The sequence below is a fragment of the Salmo trutta genome, chromosome 6, assembly GCF_901001165.1.
Source record: "Salmo trutta chromosome 6, fSalTru1.1, whole genome shotgun sequence".
Lineage (NCBI taxonomy): Eukaryota > Metazoa > Chordata > Actinopteri > Salmoniformes > Salmonidae > Salmo > Salmo trutta.
Window position 1 is genome coordinate 4,546,556 of NC_042962.1, and position 21,656 is coordinate 4,568,211.

General features: G+C 42.3%; 1 protein-coding gene across 1 annotated transcript in view; it reads left to right on the forward strand.

The window, feature by feature from the left end:
- Positions 1 to 21,656, forward strand: part of LOC115195331 (transient receptor potential cation channel subfamily A member 1-like) — an 87,067-nt gene that overhangs the window by 63,420 nt on the left and 1,991 nt on the right. The window contains exons 19-26 of the mRNA XM_029755108.1: positions 418 to 488; positions 771 to 930; positions 5,313 to 5,402; positions 11,347 to 11,516; positions 13,880 to 14,009; positions 14,665 to 14,847; positions 20,388 to 20,456; positions 20,732 to 20,833. Coding sequence (XP_029610968.1) covers positions 418 to 488; positions 771 to 930; positions 5,313 to 5,402; positions 11,347 to 11,516; positions 13,880 to 14,009; positions 14,665 to 14,847; positions 20,388 to 20,456; positions 20,732 to 20,833 — 975 coding nt within the window. The remainder of the gene's footprint in view (positions 1 to 417; positions 489 to 770; positions 931 to 5,312; positions 5,403 to 11,346; positions 11,517 to 13,879; positions 14,010 to 14,664; positions 14,848 to 20,387; positions 20,457 to 20,731; positions 20,834 to 21,656) is intronic.

Sequence of the window (21,656 nt, forward strand, 5' to 3'; positions counted from 1 at the left end):
GGCGATGGTGAACTACAACCTGTTGTTCTCTCTCTCTGAGGTGATGGTGAACTACAACCTGTTGTTCTCTCTCTCTCTGAGGCGATGGTGAACTACAACCTGTTGTTCTCTCTCTCTCTGAGGTGATGGTGAACTACAACCAGTTGTTCTCTCTCTCTCTCTCTGAGGCGATGGTGAACTACAACTTGTTGTTCTCTCTCTCTCTGAGGCGATGGTGAACTACAACCTGTTGTTCTCTCTCTCTCTGAGGTGATGGTGAACTACAACCTGTTGTTCTCTCTCTCTCTCTGAGGTGATGGTGAACTACAACCTGTTGTTCTCTCTCTCTCTCTGAGGTGATGGTGAACTACAACCTGTTGTTCTCTCTCTCTGAGGCGATGGTGAACTACAACTTGTTGTTCTCTCTCTCTCTCTGAGGCGATGGTGAACTACAACCGCATAGAGCTCCTTACACACCCCGTCTGCAAGAAATACCTGGAGATGAAGTGGTTAGTATTCACAGTGTTCTAGCCTGCATCCTAAATGGTAGCCTATTCCCTACATAGTGCACTACTTTTAACCAGGGCCTATAGGAATATATTAAAATTCTTCTATGAAGTGGTCAGTAATTATAGTACAGTTGCAAAAATTCCTGAAACTTTCTCAAAATGTGCGAAAAAATACCAGAATTTTCTTGCCCTGTTTCAGAGTGATGGAGGTTCTTTTCCACTCTATTTTGCAGTGGGCAGGTTTTTTTTCTGTTCATCGATTCTTCTATTTCCTAACTCCAGGGTGGCCTACGGGAGCGTTGCTCACCTTCTGAACCTGTTTGTATACCTGCTGGGTCTGCTTCCTCTCACCCACCTCATAGTGAGCCTGAGACCCAGCCTGGACTACACCGGCCCTGACAACACCACGGCTGTCACCATGGTGCCCATTTCCTTCAGAGAGGTATGATACTGTACGCTAATACCCGCTGCATGGCTATCAAACAGCAGGTTTGGGGGGGGGGGCGTTAGGCTAGTGAATAACACAAGATGGAATAAAAATAACATATGACTGTTAGGATGTACAGGTTTAGTGGGCAAACAGTTTCATGAAGGGGATTTTTCATTCGGTAGCATATGAACAACACACTACTATAGAACACCATTTCCCTCTCTGTCCTGGGGATTCAAATCATCAACTCATCATCAGCGTTGAATATTTCAATATGCTGTGTAGTGCCAGGGCAACAACAAAATAAAATACATCAAAATAAACATTTACACCTTAAGGTTCTGAGGGCCGAGTTTGAGAAACGCTGCTATAGAAAGACAGGAGGTGCCTACATAGTCAAGGTTGCAGGTTATTGAGTCAATTCATAAAACACATGACAACTGTCTCTAGATAGAAGAGGCATGACACCCAGAGCTCTCACAGGACACACTATAAGGGGCTACCTCCCAAATGGCACCAGCTTCCCATATAGGGCCCATAGGGGCCTGGTCTAAAGTAGTGCACTATATAGGGTGCCATAGGGCTCTGGTCTAAAGTAGTGCACTATATAGGGAATAGGGTGCCATAGGGCTCTGGTCTAAAGTAGTGCACTATATAGGGTGGCATAGGGCTCTGGTCTAAAGTAGTGCACTGTAAAGGGAATAGGGTACTATTTGGGATACACACTAGGTGATGTCATGGCAGAGATAATGTGTTCACTCCTCACTCCCCGGTCCAGTAGGAGGAGAAGACTATTATTAATGTGGCCTTATTGGCCAGGGCCTCGTTTCCCAGGGCCTCGTTTCCCAGGGCCTCGTTTCCCAGGGCCTCGTTTCCCAGGGCCTCGTTTCCCAGGGCCTCGTTTCCCAGGGCCTCGTTTCCCAGGGCCTCGTTTCCCAGGGCCTCGTTTCCCAGAGCCTCGTTTCCCAGGGCCTCGTTTCCCAGAGCCTCGTTTCCCAGGGCCTCGTTTCCCAGAGCCTCGTTTCCCAGGGCCTCGTTTCCCAGAGCCTCGTTTCCCAGGGCCTCGTTTCCCAGGGCCTCGTTTCCCAGAGCCTTGTTGGCCAGGGCCTCGTTTCCCAGAGCCTCGTTTCCCAGGGCCTCGTTTCCCAGAGCCTCGTTTCCCAGGGCCTCGTTTCCCAGAGCCTCGTTTCCCAGGGCCTCGTTTCCCAGGGCCTCGTTTCCCAGAGCCTTGTTGGCCAGGGCCTCGTTTCCCAGAGCCCTGTTGGCATTAAGATCATAGCTAGAACCATATTATGATATCTTTAGTAGCCGAGCTGTTTCCCAAACCCATTGTTACTAAAGTTACACATGAAAACGCTTGTTATGTACTGACTTCCTACGACAACTCGTAGAACAGCTACCTACCGAGCCTTCAGAAAGTATTCACAACCCTCAACTTTTTCCACATTTTGTTGTGTTACAGCCTGAACTATTCTCACCCATCTAAAACACAATACTCCATAATGACAAAGTGCAAACATGTTCTTAGAAATTAACCTGAAATACAGAAATATCTCATATACATAAGTATTCACTCCCGCTGAGACAAAACTTTGTAAAAGTCAAGGGTTGTGAATCCTTCCTGAAGGCACCCTTTTGGCGTCACTAAACACATAATCAATAGGTTTATCCGTCTCTCTGTGACCGCCGATAACCTCAGAACAAAGTCGACAACAAATACAAAGTCGCCAATGACTTTTCAATTGTTGCAAACAAGCGAAGAATTAAAGCTTTTCTTCATATGAAAACCCGAGATGACTGCAAAATATAAATACATTATAGGCATCGTAGGCCTTTATATTTTAATCCAATTGAAATAAAGGTTATGTTCATTCAATTGAATTCTACTTTGCTAATTCTAGGCTACTGTCTAATTTTTCCCTCAATATATTTCATGATGTGTAACAACATGTGCAGAATGATCTGCCAAATGTTGTTTGACTGCACCAATCTAATTTACATAATAAAAATATCCCCATGAAAATCTGTCAGTTTAAGCTAGAGAGATATCAGTTATTTTGCAATTGATGTGTCTCAATCCATCGGTCTTCTCACGAAAACGTGTCCAGCGTCCGAATGGTTTGACCTACAAAACTATTACTAATCTATGGAAAGGGGAGACTCTGATGAACACGATGTTGTTCTCTGTTTTTCTTTACGACCACAACAAGTGTCACATCGTCTGAAGGTAACCGGTACCGTCTTTAAAAAAATGAAAAGAAGTATTGTAGTTTTGTGCCTACCCCAAAAAAAAGGGTTTAAAATGTGTAAAAAAAAAAGGAAAATATATATTTCCTGATCTTTCTCATATTGTATGTCCTAGATATAGGACAGACACTTCAAAACTGTCACGGGTGTCGTAGGGTAAAGACCAAGACGCAGCGGGAATATGTACACTCATCTTCTTTATTACAGACAAAGAAGGAAAAACCCAAAACAAAGCGATGAATAACAGGCCGGTCAGGCACAAAGCTATACAGAGCACAATCTCCCACAAACTAACAGGTGAAAACAGGCGACCTAAGTATGACTCTCAATCAGCAACAACGATGTATAGCTGTTCCTGATTGAGAGCCACACCAGGCCCACACAGAAATACAACACTAGACCAGCCCCTTAGAAATACAATACAAGAACATACCCAACAACCCGGAACACCTAAATCAAACACCCCATCTTACATAAATACATATCTAATAAACCCCGAACCACTTAAATCAAATACCCTTTCTACATAGATACACCACTAAACCCAGAAACACTCTACACAAAATAACCCTCTATATAAACACATAACCAAAAACATGTACAACAAATACCCTCTGCCACGTCCTGACCAAACTACAATAACAAATAGGCCCTTTACTGGTCAGGACGTGACAAAAACATTCTTTATTATGAATTATTTTTGGATTGTCTTTTTTGGCCTTGATGAGTGTGTTATTCAATGGGTTTCTCTGGGCTATAGTAGTACTTTTCTGTATGGGTTGATACATTTTTTATTGGGGTAAATCAAGTCGTAAATGTCATAGTATACATTTTTTGAAGCCTTTTTAATACTCATCATGAATCTTTTTTTTTTAAATCATGAACTAAAAATGATTCATCACACCTATCTTTCATTATGAACTGGAAATAATGAATCACGACTCTCGTACTGGAAGGTGCTCTGCAGAGGGTGCTCTGCAGATACTAGCAGTGGAAGCAAAATAGCCATACCTCAACCCTACTATGGTGGTGGAATATTGTAAACAGGGGATCCAATTAAAGAGGGAGGGTGCTGGAATATTGTAAACAGGGGATCCTATTTAAAGAGGGAGGGTGCTGGAATATTGTAAACAGGGGATCCTATTTAAAGAGGGAGGGTGCTGGAATATTGTAAACAGGGGATCCTATTTAAAGAGGGAGGGTGCTGGAATATTGTAAACAGGGGATCCAATTAAAGTGGGAGGGTGCTGGAATATTCTTTTTTTATTACTTTTTAAACAAACATTTCTCTGAGCAATTGTATTATGTTGAACATACAATATAGCTAATCTTTTGTCTAATTTATTTGTTAGTCTTTTTTTCTCATCTTTAATAACAAGGTTAATTTTGGACCACACTGTATCTTGTATGATAGTGTACATTCAGCATGCAGAACAGAAACAAAGGGCCATAGTGGTTAGGGCATGAAGGTTGAAATTAATTAGGTTTAGGGAAGGTTAGGTTAGGTTTAGGGATAAGGGTTAGGTTAATTAAGGTTATGGTGAAGGTTAGGTTGGGTTTAGGGATAAGGGTTAGGTTAAGTTTATGGTGAAGGTTAGGATTAGGGATAAGTGTTAGGTTAATTAAGGTTATGGTGAAGGTTAGGTTTAGGGATAAGGGTTAATTAAGGTTATGGTGAAGGTTAGGTTAGGATTAGGGATAAAGGTTAGGTTAAGAAAATGGGGTTAGGTATAGTTTCAGTAAGGGTTCGGGTTAGAGAAAGGCATACAAGTAAGTATTGGCTAAGTGTATCGCCATCCGATGCCATTCACAATCTGTTGGTTGAACATACATTACCTTTTGATGGAGCAACATTCACAATCTGTTGGTTGAACATACATTACCTTTTGATGGAGCAACATCCACAATCTGCTGGTTGAACATACATTACCTTTTGCTGGAGCAAGATCCACAATCTGTTGGTTGAACATACATTACCTTTTGATGGAGCAACATCCACAATCTGTTGGTTGAACATACATTACCTTTTGATGGAGCAACATCCACAATCTGCTGGTTGAACATACATTACCTTTTGATGGAGCAACATTCACAATCTGAATCGAACCCTAACCTTTTTTTATATTTTTTTTACCTTTGCCCCACAGCAAAACTCCTTCCTGTCCAGTTGCATGGTGATGGTGCTAGTCATGAACATCTACTCCATGGGGAAGGAAGTGATGCAGATGTACCATCAGGTACTGTAACAGCTCCAGGAACTGATCTAGAATCAGCTTACTTTCCCGAAATCCTAACATCACATCGCAAATGAATATACCGGAGTAGGACAATGTTGCTCTAAGCACTGATCTAGGATCAGTTAACCTTCCAAAAAGTCAGAGCCTTACATGTGCATTACTATACCAGATTAGGACAATGTTGCTCCAGATACTGATCTACAATCAGTTTACTGAAGTTTTAAACTTAAGAGGACATTTCAAACTGAAATCAATCTTTGTCGGACGTATTCATACCTTGGGAGGGTTCTAAAGTCGAGCTGTACTTAAATTATCTAGTGCCGATTTATTTTACTCTTCCTGGAAATAAATAGTGCAGAGGTGTTTTATGGATACATGTAATACATGCTATGTGACATACAGCATGGACACAGGCCGGCTTTAGGATATTTTATTTATTTTTTATTTCACCTTTATTTAACCAGGTCGGCAAGTTGAGAACAAGTCCTTTATTTAACCAGGTAGGCAAGTTGAGAACAAGTCCTTTATTTAACCAGGTAGGCCAGTTGAGAACAAGTCCTTTATTTAACCAGGTAGGCCAGTTGAGAACAAGTTCTCATTTACAACTGCGACCTGGCCAAGATAAAGCAAAGCAGTTCGACAACATACAACAACACAGAGTTACACATGGAGAAAAAAACAAACATGCAGTCAATAATACAGTAGAACAATAAGTCTATATACAATGTGAGCAAATGAGGTGAGATAAGGGAGGTAAAGGCAATAAATTGGCCATGGTGGCGAAGTAAATACAATATAGCAATTAAAACACTGGAACGATAGATTTGACAGTAGATGAGTGTGCAAAGTAGAAATACTGGTGTGTAAAGGAGCAAAATAAATAAATAAATACTGTAGGGGAAGAGGTAGTTGTTTGGGCTATTTATAGATGGGCTATGTACAGGTGCAGTGATCTGTGAGCTATATATATATATAGTCACGACCCAAATTTGGGTCAAGGAAGGTTTTGAATGGGTCTGGTGTGTCTGAGTTAAAAAAAATATATATATTATTTAAACATTTTTGGGGGGGGATTTCATGAAAAAAACCTCTAAATACTTAAACTAGGTAGAAAGTGTGTAGAAATGTTAATTATCGTTAAAAAAATATATCATTTGATCTCTTCCATCACAGTATTTTAAATACAGAGCTTTTAGCAGTTCTATTTTGGTTGATTTTGTGTCTCAAGCCAGTGAGTTTAATAACATTCTTCATCAAGAATATTGGAAACATTTAAATATTGACAATGAAAGAGGTGGGAATGCTGTTCCCTTGTCATATAATTGCAACATTTACTATCAATATAGCATTAAAAATAGTTTTTTTAGATGTGCTAATATTGGATTGCGAATGAGATAACCTGTTATAATTTGGGTTGCAAGGCAAAATCAGTTGTGAACCACTGTCCTAAAGCCAGGCTGTCTCCACGTATCCTAAAGCCAGGCTGTCTCCACTGTCCTAAAGCCAGGCTGTCTCCACGTATCCTAAAGCCAGGCCATCTCCACGTATCCTAAAGCCAGGCCGTCTCCACGTATCCTAAAGCCAGGCTGTCTCCACGTATCCTAAAGCCAGGCCGTCTCCACTGTCCTAAAGCCAGGCTGTCTCCACTGTCCTAAAGCCAGGCTGTCTCCACTGTTCTAAAGCCAGGCTGTCTCCACGTATCCTAAAGCCAGGCTGTCTCCACGTATCCTAAAGCCAGGCTGTCTCCAAGTATCCTAAAGCCAGGCTGTCTCCACTGTCCTAAAGCCAGACTGTCTCCACGTATCCTAAAGCCAGGCTGTCTCCACGTATCCTAAAGCCAGGCTGTCTCCACGTATCCTAAAGCCAGGCTGTGTCCACGTATCCTAAAGCCAGGCTGTCTCCACGTATCCTAAAGCCAGGCTGTCTCCACTGTCCTAAAGCCAGGCTGTCTCCACGTATCCTAAAGCCAGGCTGTCTCCACGTATCCTAAAGCCAGGCTGTGTCCACGTATCCTAAAGCCAGGCTGTCTCCACATATCCTAAAGCCAGGCTGTCTCCACGTATCCTAAAGCCAGGCTGTGTCCACGTATCCTAAAGCCAGGCTGTGTCCACGTATCCTAAAGCCAGACTGTGTCCACGTATCCTAAAGCCAGGCTGTCTCCACGTATCCTAAAGCCAGGCTGTCTCCACGTATCCTAAAGCCAGGCTGTCTCCACGTATCCTAAAGCCAGGCCGTCTCCAAGTACCCTAAAGCCAAGCCGTCTCCACTGTCCTAAAGCCAGGCCGTCTCCACGTATCCTAAAGCCAGGCCGTCTCCACGTATCCTAAAGCCAGGCCGTCTCCACTGTCCTAAAGCCAGGCTGTCTCCACTGTCCTAAAGCCAGGCTGTCTCCACTGTTCTAAAGCCAGGCTGTCTCCACGTATCCTAAAGCCAGGCTGTCTCCACGTATCCTAAAGCCAGGCTGTCTCCAAGTATCCTAAAGCCAGGCTGTCTCCACTGTCCTAAAGCCAGACTGTCTCCACGTATCCTAAAGCCAGGCTGTCTCCACTGTCCTAAAGCCAGGCTGTCTCCACTGTCCTAAAGCCAGGCTGTCTCCACGTATCCTAAAGCCAGGCTGTCTCCACGTATCCTAAAGCCAGGCTTTCTCCACGTATCCTAAAGCCAGGCTGTCTCCACTGTCCTAAAGCCAGGCTGTCTCCACGTATCCTAAAGCCAGGCTGTCTCCACGTATCCTAAAGCCAGGCTGTCTCCACGTATCCTAAAGCCAGGCTGTCTCCACGTATCCTAAAGCCAGGCTGTCTCCACGTATCCTAAAGCCAGGCTGTCTCCACGTATCCTAAAGCCAGGCTTTGTCCACGTATCCTAAAGCCAGGCTGTCTCCACGTATCCTAAAGCCAGGCTGTCTCCACTGTCCTAAAGCCAGGCTGTCTCCACGTATCCTAAAGCCAGGCTGTCTCCACGTATCCTAAAGCCAGGCTGTCTCCACGTATCCTAAAGCCAGACTGTGTCCACGTATCCTAAAGCCAGGCTGTGTCCACGTATCCTAAAGCCAGGCTGTCTCCACGTATCCTAAAGCCAGGCTGTGTCCACGTATCCTAAAGCCAGGCTGTCTCCACGTATCCTAAAGCCAGGCTGTCTCCACGTATCCTAAAGCCAGGCTGTCTCCACGTATCCTAAAGCCAGGCGGTCTCCACGTATCCTAAAGCCAGGCCGTCTCCACGTATCCTAAAGCCAAGCCGTCTCCACTGTCCTAAAGCCAGGCTGTCTCCACTGTTCTAAAGCCAGGCTGTCTCCACGTATCCTAAAGCCAGGCTGTCTCCACGTATCCTAAAGCCAGGCTGTCTCCACGTATCCTAAAGCCAGGCTGTCTCCACTGTCCTAAAGCCAGACTGTCTCCACGTATCCTAAAGCCAGGCTGTCTCCACTGTCCTAAAGCCAGGCTGTCTCCACTGTCCTAAAGCCAGGCTGTCTCCACGTATCCTAAAGCCAGGCTGTCTCCACGTATCCTAAAGCCAGGCTGTCTCCACGTATCCTAAAGCCAGGCTGTGTCCATGTATCCTAAAGCCAGGCTGTCTCCACTGTCCTAAAGCCAGGCTGTCTCCACGTATCCTAAAGCCAGGCTGTCTCCACTGTCCTAAAGCCAGGCTGTCTCCACGTATCCTAAAGCCAGGCTGTCTCCACGTATCCTAAAGCCAGGCTGTCTCCACGTATCCTAAAGCCAGGCTGTCTCCACGTATCCTAAAGCCAGGCTGTCTCCACTGTCCTAAAGCCAGGCTGTCTCCACTGTCCTAAAGCCAGGCTGTCTCCACGTATCCTAAAGCCAGGCTGTCTCCACGTATCCTAAAGCCAGGCTGTCTCCACGTATCCTAAAGCCAGGCTGTCTCCACGTATCCTAAAGCCAGGCTGTCTCCACGTATCCTAAAGCCAGGCTGTCTCCACGTATCCTAAAGCCAGGCTGTGTCCACGTATTATATATATATATATATGATACGTGGAGACAGCCTGACTCACCAGCTGAGAATCGTTGCTTTAGGATACTCCCAAGATATTAAAACATCTGACAAGATGAAGAAACCTAGAGAGAAACCTAGAGATGAACCAGTCTCCGTGGAGTGGCCAGTCCTCTTCTGGGGTTGTGACAAGGTAGGGGGGTATACAGAATATAGCCCTATTTGGAAAAAGACCAAGTCCATATTATGGCAAGAACAGCTAAAATAAGCAACGATAAATGACAGTACATTATTACTTTAAGAAATGAAGGTCAGTCAATCTGGAAAATTTCAAGAACTTTGAAAGTTTCTTCAAGTGCAGTAGCAAAAATACATTAAGCACTAGGATGGAACTAGCTCTCATGAGGACTGTGACAGGAAAGGAAGACCCAGAGTTACCTCAGCTGCAGAGGACATGTTTATTAGAGTTACCAGCCTCAGAAATAGCAACCCAAATAAATGTTTCACAGTTCAAGTAACAGACAGATCTCATCATCAACTGTTCAGAGACTGCATGAATCAGGCCTTCATGGTCAAATTCCTGCAAAGAAACCACTACTAATGGATACCAATAAGAAGAGACTTGCTTTGGCCAAGAAACACGAGCAATGAACATTAGACCGGTGGAAATCTTTTCTTTGGTTTGATGAGTCCAAATGTGAGATTTTTGGTTCCAACAGCCGTGTCTTTGTGAGACGCAGAGTAGGTGAACGGATGATCTCTGCATGTGTGGTTCCAACCGTGAAGCATGGAAGAGGAGGTGTGATGGTGTGGGGGTGCTTTGCTGGTGACACTGTCTGTGGTTTATTTAGAATTCAAGGCACACTTAACCAGCATGGCTACCACAGCATTCTGCAGTGATACGCCATCCCATCTGGTTTGGGCTTAGTGGAACTATAATTTGTTTTTCAACAGGACAATGACCCAACACACCTCTAGGCTGTGTAAGGGCTATTTGACCAAGAAGGAGACTGATGGAGTGCTGCATCAGATGACCTGGCCTCCACAATCCCCCGACCTCAACCCAATTGAGATGATTTGGGATGAGTTGGACGCAGATTGAAGGAAAAGCAGCCAAAAAGTGGTCAGCATATCTGGGAACTCCTTCAAAACTGTTGGAAAAGCATTCCAGGTGAAGCCGGTTGAGAGAATGCTGTCATCTAGGCAAAGGGAAGCTACTTTGAGGAATCTGAAATATAAATATATTTTGATTTGTTTAACAATTTCTTTGTTACTGCACTATTCCATATCTTATTTCATAGTTGTGATGTATTCACTATTATTCTATAATGTAGAAAATAGGAAAAAATAAGGAAAAACCCTTGAATGAGTAGGTGTGTCCAACCTTTTGACTGGTACTGTAGGTGTAGCGTGATTTTACACAGTATGAGCAGGTGGAGGACATGCAGACCATCACTCATCATGATGAATCATGACACAACCAACCTTTGTGTGGCCGAGAAGCATTCTGTAATAGGGCATTTTTACAGAAATCTGTTTGAAATGTTGGAATATTGTTCTGCAGCTGGATCTACTAGGTCACATTTACATTTTTGTCATATAGCAGACGCTCTCATCCAGAGCGACTTAGTCAGTATATTTAACTGAGTTATGTAATTCAAAGGCAGTGAAAGGTGTGTTCAGTAAGATACATAATTTGAATTTTAAGGCAAAATCCTAAGTTGAGAAACACTCAAAGAAAGTGTTGTAACTCACGCATTGAAGTCAATTGGTTGCTGAGGCTCTGAGATCTAGTTCCAGCCTAATGTAAATAACATTCTCTGGTTGCTGAGGCTCTGAGTTCTAGTTCCGGCCTAATGTAAATAACATTCTCTGGTTGCTGAGGCTCTGAGTTCTAGTTCCGGCCTAATGTAAATAACATTCTCTGGTTGCTGAGGCTCTGAGTTCTAGTTCCGGCCTAATGTACATAACATTCTCTTGTTTTCCCTCAATAGCGTTTGAGTTACCTGAAGGACATCTCTAACATTCAGGACTGGTACTCAATCATCTTCTCTCTTCTCTTCGTTATCGCCCTGTTCTTCAACGCTGAGGGGTCCTGGCACTGGCAGGCTGGGGCACTGGCCATAATCATGTCATGGGTTAACTTCCTCCTCTATCTCCAAAGGTAATTATCAACTGTCCAAACAATATAGCCCATTCGTCTCTGTCTAGAGAGATAAGAAAGCGTGTTTACTGTCATTTAGAGATTGTTAATTTTCTGATGATTGTTCGTGCTTGGTTGACATTCCTTGGTTAACGGAAATACGCTGAGATCCAACAAAAACAATTGGTTCCAAAGTTTAACAAACCATACAACTCTATGCACAACAGCTACTTACAGCTATGACATTACACCTTGACATTGTACAAATCTATTTTGGTTATTGATCTAAAGTAAGTGAAGTGGATTTACACCCGATGTAGGAATTACAGCATTGGAGTTACATCATCGGTCCCTTATCTGTACTATACAGAAATAAATCATTATGAATGTCATTCTCTTCACAGTGATTTATCCTGGATAGGTACACCGAGGAAGATATACCAAATAACACCAAATTTGGTTGGTCCGGACCAGACCAAATATAAACCAATCAAAGACGTCAATCTTTCACAAGTTTAGACATCACAGTAGAGTTCAGTACAGTACAGTACAGTACAGTACAGTACAGTACAGTACAGTACAGTACAGTACAGTTCAGTTCAGTTCAGTAGAGTTCAGTGCAGTACAGTAGAGTTCAGTGCAGTAGAGTTCAGTGCAGTGCAGTAGAGTGCAGTAGATTACAGTAGAATACAGTAGAGTACAGTAGAGTACAGTAGAGTTCAGTACAGCACAGTGCAGTAGAGTTCAGTGCAGTAGAGTACAGTACAGCACAGCGCAGTAGAGTTCAGTAGAGTTCAGTAGAGTTCAGTTCAGTACAGTAGAGTTCAGTAGAGTTCAGTGCAGTAGAATACAGTAGAGTACAGTACAGCACAGCGCAGTAGAGTTCAGTACAGTAGAGTACAGTAGAGTTCAGTACAGTAGAGTACAGTAGAGTTCAGTTCAGTACAGTAGAGATCAGTAGAGTTCAGTACAGTAGAGTTCAGTGCAGCACAGCGCAGTAGAGTTCAGTACAGTAGAGTACAGTACAGCACAGCACAGTAGAGTTCAGTACAGTAGAGTACAGTAGAGTACAGTAGAGTTCTGTTCAGTACAGTAGAGTTCAGTAGAGTTCAGTACAGTAGAGTTCAGTGCAGCACAGCGCAGTAGAGTACAGTAGAGTACAGTAGAGTACAGTACAGTTCAGTACAGCACAGTGCAGTAGAGTTCAGTACAGTTCAGTACAGCACAGTGCAGTAGAGTTCAGTACAGTAGAGTTCAGTACAGTAGAGTTCAGTACAGTAGAGTACAGTACAGTACAGTAGAGTTCAGTACAGTAGAGTTCAATGTTTTATTTGTTTTCACCTACACACACACTTTTCCACACTTTTATTACGCTGTGGACCCGAAGACCACATATGTAATATAAACGTGTAGGGGGTGTACAGTGTACACTCAATGAAAATGTGTTTATTTTACACATTCTTCACAGAAAATTGGCCAAGGCCAATGAGTCTCAGGTTGAAAAAAGTATTAATTGTATCCTTTTTCTTTTAGTAAACATTGAAAATGGGTACCAAAGACTCGAACACCACAAGGGTTAAGACCTTTTCTAGTACATGTTTTCTAAGACCCCCTTTCCATTTTTTGTACCAGAAATCAAAGCCATTACTTACGCCTCATTTTTCACATAGAAAATAGTTGAAAAATGTATCTATGCTTTAAATTCCCTGAAATATAGACTCTTAGCTTTCATTGGACACCCAATTTGATAGGGTCAAATGAACTTCACGTCGGTACTCATGGGTCCACGTTGGTACACATGGGTCCACGTTGGTACTCATGGGTCCACGTTGGTACTCATGGGTCCACGTTGGTACTCATGGCTCCACGTTGGTACTCATGGGTCCACGTTGGTACTCATGGGTCCACGTTGGTACTCATGGGTCCACGTTGGTACTCATGGATCCACGTTGGTACTCATGGGTCTACGTTGGTACTCATGGGTCCACGTTGGTACTCATGGGTCCACGTTGGTACACATGGGTCCACGTTGGTACTCATGGGTCCACGTTGGTACTCATGGATCCACGTTGGTACTCATGGGTCCACGTTGGTACTCATGGATCCACGTTGGTACTCATGGGTCCACGTTGGTACTCATGGGTCCACGTTGGTACTCATGGGTCCACGTTGGTACACATGGGTCCACATTGGTACTCATGGGTCCACGTTGGTACTCATGGATCCGCGCTGGTACTCATGGTTCCGCGTTGGTGCTCATGGTTTCATGTTGGTACTCATGGGTCCACGTTGGTACTCATGGTTCCGCGTTGGTACTCATGGGTCCGCGTTGGTACTCATGGGTCCATGTTGGTAATCATGGGCATTGTGTTTTCTCTTTCCAGGTTTGAGCACTTTGGGATCTACGTGGTGATGTTTCAGGAGATCGCAAGAACGTTGTTTAAAATCCTACTGCTATTCTTCTTTCTGATGCTGGCTTTTGCCTTGGTCTTCCATGCCCTCATGCTCAACCAGGTGACGAGAGACATTAGAAACAGTGGTCTCACTTTAAACAACACATTGTTTTGTATAAGTCCTACATAGGTCATTTGTAATTTCTTCAAATCAATGAAGGTATATGAGATGGAAAGAAGATGGAAATAAAATCTGTTTAAAGTCAAATCTAATCAAATCAAAACAAATGTTATCGGTGCCGTACACATGGTTAGCAGATGTTAATGCAAACGTAGTGAAATGCTTGTGCTTCTAGTTACGACAGTGCAGTAATATCTAACAATTCCCCAACAACTACCTAATACACACAAATCTAAATGGGTGAATGAGAATATGTACATATAAATACATGGATACATAGGCAAGGTGCAATTGATGGTATAAAATGCAGTATATACATATGATATGAGTAATGTAAGATATATAAACATTGTTAAAGTGGCATTGTATAAAGTGACTAGTGATCCATTTATTAAAGTGTCCAGTGATTGGGTCTCAATGTAGGCAGCAGCCACTCTGAGTTAGTGATGGCTGTTAAGCAGTCTGATGGCCTTGAGATAGAAGATGTGTTTCAATCTCTCGGTCCCAGCTTTCCCTCAGTCGTGTTCTGTCTTCCCTCTGTTTTGTTCAGTTTTAAGCTAAACTGTTTTTCTTCTTCTCTCGTTTGTCTTTTTAGGAAGAGTTTGAGCGACTGGATTTGTCATTGATCCAGATCTTTGTGATGATGGTCGGGGAACTGAATTACCAAAGCAATTTTCTGGACATATACCTACACAACAAATTTCCATTTCCCTTCATCACTTTCTACATGTTGGTTTTGTTTATCATCTTCATGCCGATCCTGCTGATGAACATGATGGTAAGCATCTCCATGATGACCCACTGTCTGGGAATCCCCAGTGGTGCAGCGGTCTAAGGTGTCACTACGGACACCCTGGTTCAAATCCAGGCTGTATCACAACCGGCCGTGATTGGGAGTCCCATAGGGCGGCACACAATTGGCCCAGCATTCTCTCTGGGTTTGGGCGGTGTAGGTCATCATTGTAAATAAGAATTTGTTCTTAACCGACCTGCCTAGTTAAATGAAAAATGACTGATGTCCCGGCCTGCACTAAAAACCTCATCCAATTTCCCTTTTAAGAGTTAATTTCCTGCAAATCTACACATTTTGCCATGGGGCGGAGAGAAGCAATTTTACTCCTTTGCCAATGTGGAGTTTTACAGCAAATTTCCTGCAATTCTACACATGTTGCCATTCTTCCATAAGGAAGAGAAATGTTTTCTGTTTTTAGTATATCTGAAAGTGACTCACAAAATCAATGGTAATCGGTAATTCGACCAAGTTTAAATATGTGGCCGATTTACCAATCTACAAATGTACCAATATAAAACAAATGTTGTCTAATTGAGTGACAGTCAGTGACTGACTTAACAAGAGAAAAACTAATGATGCACAACCTCATGTTGAAATTTCACCTTGTGTATTCTACTATTCTACCTAGCAACAGTTAAGTTGAGACCCTGACTTGAGTAATTTTTAAACTTTTTTTTTATACTTTGGAAATTGATCCGCGGGCCATCAAAAGTTGCCCACCGCTGATCTACAGCTACCCTTTGGTGTCCTATCCATGGTGTCCAAGTACATCCCTGCATAGCCATGGTATTTGTCATTGACTACTTGATTGTTGAGAGATCTCCATTTTAAAAACGAAATAGACTCACCGTTGCTATCACAGTCATTCCAAATGGTTTAACAGAGCAAATGAAATGTGACCATACTTTATCACTCGTATATCATCAATGATGTTATATTGGTCAAAATAGCATTTGCAAAACCATAAACAGTTATTGTTTCAATTCAACCCAGAATTCAACCAACTAATTAACTATAAAATAGGCCTAAGGTTTCCATCTCTGGTTGATTTCTAATATAATGATATTTAAAGTCGGGGAACTGAATTACCAAATATCAACATTTGAAGGAGGTGTATCTTCTGCTTGGGTAGTTCCATCTTTGAATTACAGTAGTCTGACTATAAATTACAGTAGTCTAACTTTAATTCCAGTTTGTCTACAAAGTTAAAAAATAGGACTAAATCAAATCATGTAAAGTGCATTTGATTTGATTTACTGATTCTTTAACTTAGATTTGTGTTTGAGATAGAGAGTTGAATCCAAAATATAAATTATTAATTTGTAGACAACTGGAATTTAAGGCAGAAGTCAGTGGCACAAATTGAACTATCCAAGCAAAAGATAACTATCCTTTAATGTTGACATTTGGTTTCATTTAACAACCAAACACAATTCAATAACTTTTGAAAATACAACACACGTTTCCAACTCAACCAAACATAAAAGTTAAAGGATGGGATTAAGCCTGTGGCTCAGATGGACCTATCCAATCAGTAGTTACTAAGCTGTGGCTCAGATGGGCCTATCCAATCAGTCTTCCCTGTGGCTCAGTTGGTAGAGCATGGTGTTTGCAATGCCAGGGTTGTCGGTTTGATTCCCATGGGGGGCCAGTACAAAAAAAAATGTATGAAATGTGTGAAATGTATGTATTCACTACTGTAAGTCACTCTGGAGAAGAGCGTCTGCTAAATGACTAAAATGTAGATACTAAGCTGTGGCTCAGATGGACATATCCAATCAGTAGATACTAAACTGTGGCTCAGATGGACCTATCCAATCAGTAGATACTAAACTGTGGCTCAGATGGATCTATCCAATCAGTAGATACTAAGCTGTGGCTCAGATGGACCTATCCAATCAGTAGATACTAAGCTGTGGCTCAGATGGACCTATCCAATCAGTAGATACAGTGTCTTCAGAAAGTATTCACACCCCTTTACTTTTTCCACATTGTGTTGTGTTACAGCCTGAATTTAAAATGGATTACATTGAGATTTTCTTTCCACTGGCCTACACACAATACCTCATAATGTCAAAGTAAAATTATGTTTGTGTAACCGATGTGAAATGGCTAGTTAGTTAGCGGTGGTGCGCGCTAATAGCGTTTCAATCGGGTGGCGTCACTCGCTCTGAGACCTGAAGTAGTTGTTCTCCTTGCTCTGCAAGGGCCGTGGCTTTTGTGGCGCGATGGGTAACGATGCTTCGTGGGGTGTCAGTTGTTGATGTGTGCAGAGGGTCCCTGGTTCAAGCCCAGGTTGGGGCGAGGAAAGGGACAGAAGTTAAACTGTTACATTTGACAACATTTTTGTTGTATTTATTTAAAATGATAAGCAAAAGGTTGAATACGTGTCAACATGTATTAAACCCTTTTGTTATGGCAAGTCTAAATAAGTTCAGGAATACAAATGTGCTTAACAAGTCACATTAAAAGTTGCATGGACTCTGTCTGTGCATAATAATAGTGTTTAATATGATTTTTGAATGACTACCTCATCGCTGTACCCCACACATACAATTATCTGTAAGGTCCCTCAGTCAAGCAGTGAATTTTCAGCAGAGATTCAACCACAAAGACCAGGGAGGTAATACAATGCCTCGCAAAGAAGGGCACCTATTGGTAGATGGGTAAAAAAAAGCTGACATTGAATATCCCTTTGGATGGTGTATCAATACACCCAGTCACTACAAAGATACAGGCGTCCTTCCTAACTCAGTTGCTGGAGAGGAAGGAAACCACTCAGGGATTTCACCATGAGGCCAATGGTGACTTTAAAACAGTTACAGAGTTTAATGACTGTGATAGGAGAAAACTGAGGATGGATCAACAACATTGTAGTTACTCCACAATACTAACCTAATTGACAGAGTGAAAATAAGGAAGCCTGTACAGAAAAAAAAACATATTCCATCCTTTTCCAACAGGCTAACGTAATACTGCAAAAATATGCCAATTTTTTAAACTTTTTGTCCTGAACACAAAGTGTTATATTTTGGGGCTAACACATCACTGAGTATCACTCTGTAGCGTATATGCTGGGAATCGAAAAGCAAGTGCAGGTGGTGAGTTTAATAACAAATGGAACATCGAACAATATAACAAACACGAGTAGCGTATAGACAAGAAACTCATGAACAATACTGAATGGGGAAAGAACCTAAGGGAGTGCCGGATATAGAGGAGGTAAGAATGGAGTCCAGGTGTGTCTGATGATGACGTGCAAGTGTGCATAACGATGGACCGGTGGTTAGGATAACGGCGACGTGGAACGCCGGAGGGGAGGAGGTGGAGTAGACGTGACACACTCTCCATATTTACAAGCATAGTGGTGGCTGCATCATGTTATGGGTTTGGTTATAATTGATAAGGACTGGGCAGTTTTTCAGGATAAAGTGTAAACAGAATGTAGCTAAGAACAGGTGAAATTCTAGAGGAAAACTTGTTTCAGTCAGCTTTCCACCAGACACTGGGAGATGAATTCACCTTTCAAGCAGGACAATAACCTAAAACACAAGGCCTAAATCTACACTGGAGTTGCTAACCAAGAATACAGTTGATGTTCCTTACAGTTTTGACTTCCATCTACTTGAAATCTTTAAATGGTTGTCTGTAACGTTCGGCGTCAGGTAATGAGGAAGCGGACCAAAGCGCAGCTGGGAGCGAACACATGTTTATTCAACACACTGGAATAAACACGTACACCAAAACAAGAAAAGATGCCGATACGTTAACTGCTCGGACAAAGAGACAACACCCCACAAACAGCGTGGGGAAAACAGCAACTTAAATGTGATCCCAATCAGAGACAATTAGCGACAGCTGTCTCTGATTGGGAATCGACAGAACCCAACATAGAAATAACCCACCTAGAGCCTACACAAGGCTAAAACGTAAACATAAAACAAACCAAGGAAAAATACCCAACATGACACACCCTGACCCAAAATACCCGAGTTCACCTGGTCAGGGCGTGACATTGTCTAACAATGATCAATTCATTTGACAGAGCTTGAATAATTAAAAAAAAGAATAATGGGCAAATGTTGCTCAATCCAGGTGTGGAAAACTATTAGAGACTTACCCCGAAAGACAGCTGTAATTACTGCCAAAGGTGAGGGAAATAAGCTGTTTGTGCTTATGGAACATTTCTGGGATATTTTATTTCAGCTCATGAAACATGGGATCCAACATGTTTATTTTTGTTCAGTATACACCACCGTTTAAACGTTAGGGGTCACTTAGAAATGTCCTTGTTTTTAAAATAACATCAAACTGATCAGAAATACAGTGTATTCATTGTTAATGTTGTAAATTACTATTGTAGCTGGAAACAGCAGATTTTTTATGGAATATCTACATAGGCGTACAGAGGCCCATTATCAGCAACCATCACTCCTGTGTTCCAACGGCACATTGTGTTAGCTAATCCAAGTTTAGCATTTTAAAAGGCTAATTGATCATTAGAAAACCATTTTGCAATTATGTTATCACAGCTGAAAACTGTTGTTCTGATTAAAGAAGCAATAAAACTGGCCTTCTTTAGACTAGTTGAGTATCTGGAGCATCAGCATTTGTGGGTTCAATTACAGGCTCAAAATGTCCAGAAAAAAATTACTTTCTTCTGAAACTTGTCAGACTATTATTTTTCTGAGAAATATAGGCTATTCCATGCGAGAAATTGTCAAGAAACTGAAGATGTCGTACAACGCTGTGTATTACTCCCTTCTCAGAACTGCGCAAAATGGCTCTAACCGGAATAGAAAGAGGAGTGGGAGGCCCCGGTGCACAACTGAGCAAGAGGACAAGTACATTAATGTCTAGTTTGAGAAACAGACGCCTCACAAGTCCTCAACTGGCAGCTTCATTAAATAGTACACGCAAAACAACAGTCTCAACGTCAACAGTGAAGAGGTGACTCCGGGATGCTGGCCTTCTAGACAGAGTTCCTCTGTCCAGTGTCTGTGTTGTTTTGCCCATCTTAATAATTTATTTTTATTGGCCAGTCTGAGATATGGCTTTTTCTTTGCAACTCTGCATAAAAGGCCAGCATAGTGTGTGGTTAGAGGGGTGTGGTTAAATGCGGAAGACACATTTTAGTTGAATGCATTCAGTTGTACAACTGACTAGGTATCCCCCTATATTTAATACGTTTTGTCTAGTCAATGAGACCAGGCTGAATAATGATATGTCTGTATTGAATTTTGTCTTCATTTTGGCAGATTAATGAGTTTGACACCATTGATCTAAGGGATTAATCTCAACAGTCTAAAGTGGCTTCCTCTCTGGTCTCCTTTACTTAGATCTTTCCTTGTCTCTTTATTGATGAATGGAAGATGGAGAGGAAACCGCTTCAGACTACTGAAAGACAGCCCCACTTTCCGCAAGGAAAAAAGACTATGGGAGGTCAATGCTAATTGTCAATGGATAGCTGCCAACCCACCAAAATATTGATGGTTCCTATTGGTGTCCCTTTGTGTGTACTACAGATTGGATTGGCTGTCGGTGACATCGCTGAGGTACAGAGAAGTGCCGCTCTGAAGAGAATAGCCATGCAGGTGTGTAGCTGGATAACAATCAATCCACTTGATATGTTTTTTGATATTTTATTGCTTATGTTAGGATGTTTTGAGGAATTGTTACACATTTTGAATAGCTAATGGGTAGTTGTTTTAGTGTCATTGTAAAATGTGTTCTGATTGGGTCAACATCATTTCTTCATCATACTGTACTAGTATACCAAAATATAGCTTAACCTTTCTCCAAATACTCAATATGACAAAATCCCTTGCGGATATTGATGACTGAAGGCATTGATGTATTTCTATGTCAGATTGAACTCCACACCAATCTGGAGGAGAAGATGCCATACTGGTTGTTGAAGAGAGTGGACCAATCATCCATCACCATCTATCCCAACCGCAAGTGCTCCAAGGTAGGTATGGTGCCTGGTCCTGGATTCGTAAACCATCTCATAGTAGGATTCAAATCTACAAGACGAAACTAATACTCTAGTAGATCAGTTCTCCTATTCAGAGACACTGTTTGAACGTAGCCCTAGTGCTCAGAGTCGCATTCACTGGAGGGAAAACAACACCTAAATTGAAAAGTAGAGTTATTGGTGACTGGTGTAGATTGATGTCTTCTCTATCGAGGGCTTCAATAACAAACGACATAGAGAACGGAGGACGATCAATGTAGATTATAACACTGAGTGTACAAAACATCGAAAGCGTTCAAAAGCGGAGGCAAAAAAAAAAAATGAAAAAAAAAAAATGAACAGCAGAATCCCTTACAGTAGAGTTACAGGCTAGCCGTATGTAGGTGTCTATTGATGTCATTCAACAGCAATCTACACACAATACACCCATAACGGCAAAGCAAAAAACAGACATGTGTTGATGCACAGATCTGGGGAAGTGTACCCAAGAACACAGTGGCCTCCATCATTCTTAAATGGAAGAAATTTGGAACCACCAAGACTCTTCCTAGAGCTGGCTGTCCAGCCAAACTGAGCAATCTAGGGAGAAGGGCCTTGGTCAGGGAGGTGACTAAAAACTAGATGGTCACTCTGACAGAGCTCTAGAGTTCCTCTGTGGATATGGGAGAACCTTCCAGAAGGACAACCATCTGTGCAGCACTCCACCAATCAGGCCTTTATGTTCGAGTGGCCAGACGGAAGCCACTCCTCAGTAAAAGGCACACGACAGCCCGCTTGGAATTTGTAAAAAGGCACCCAAAGGACTCTCTGACCATGA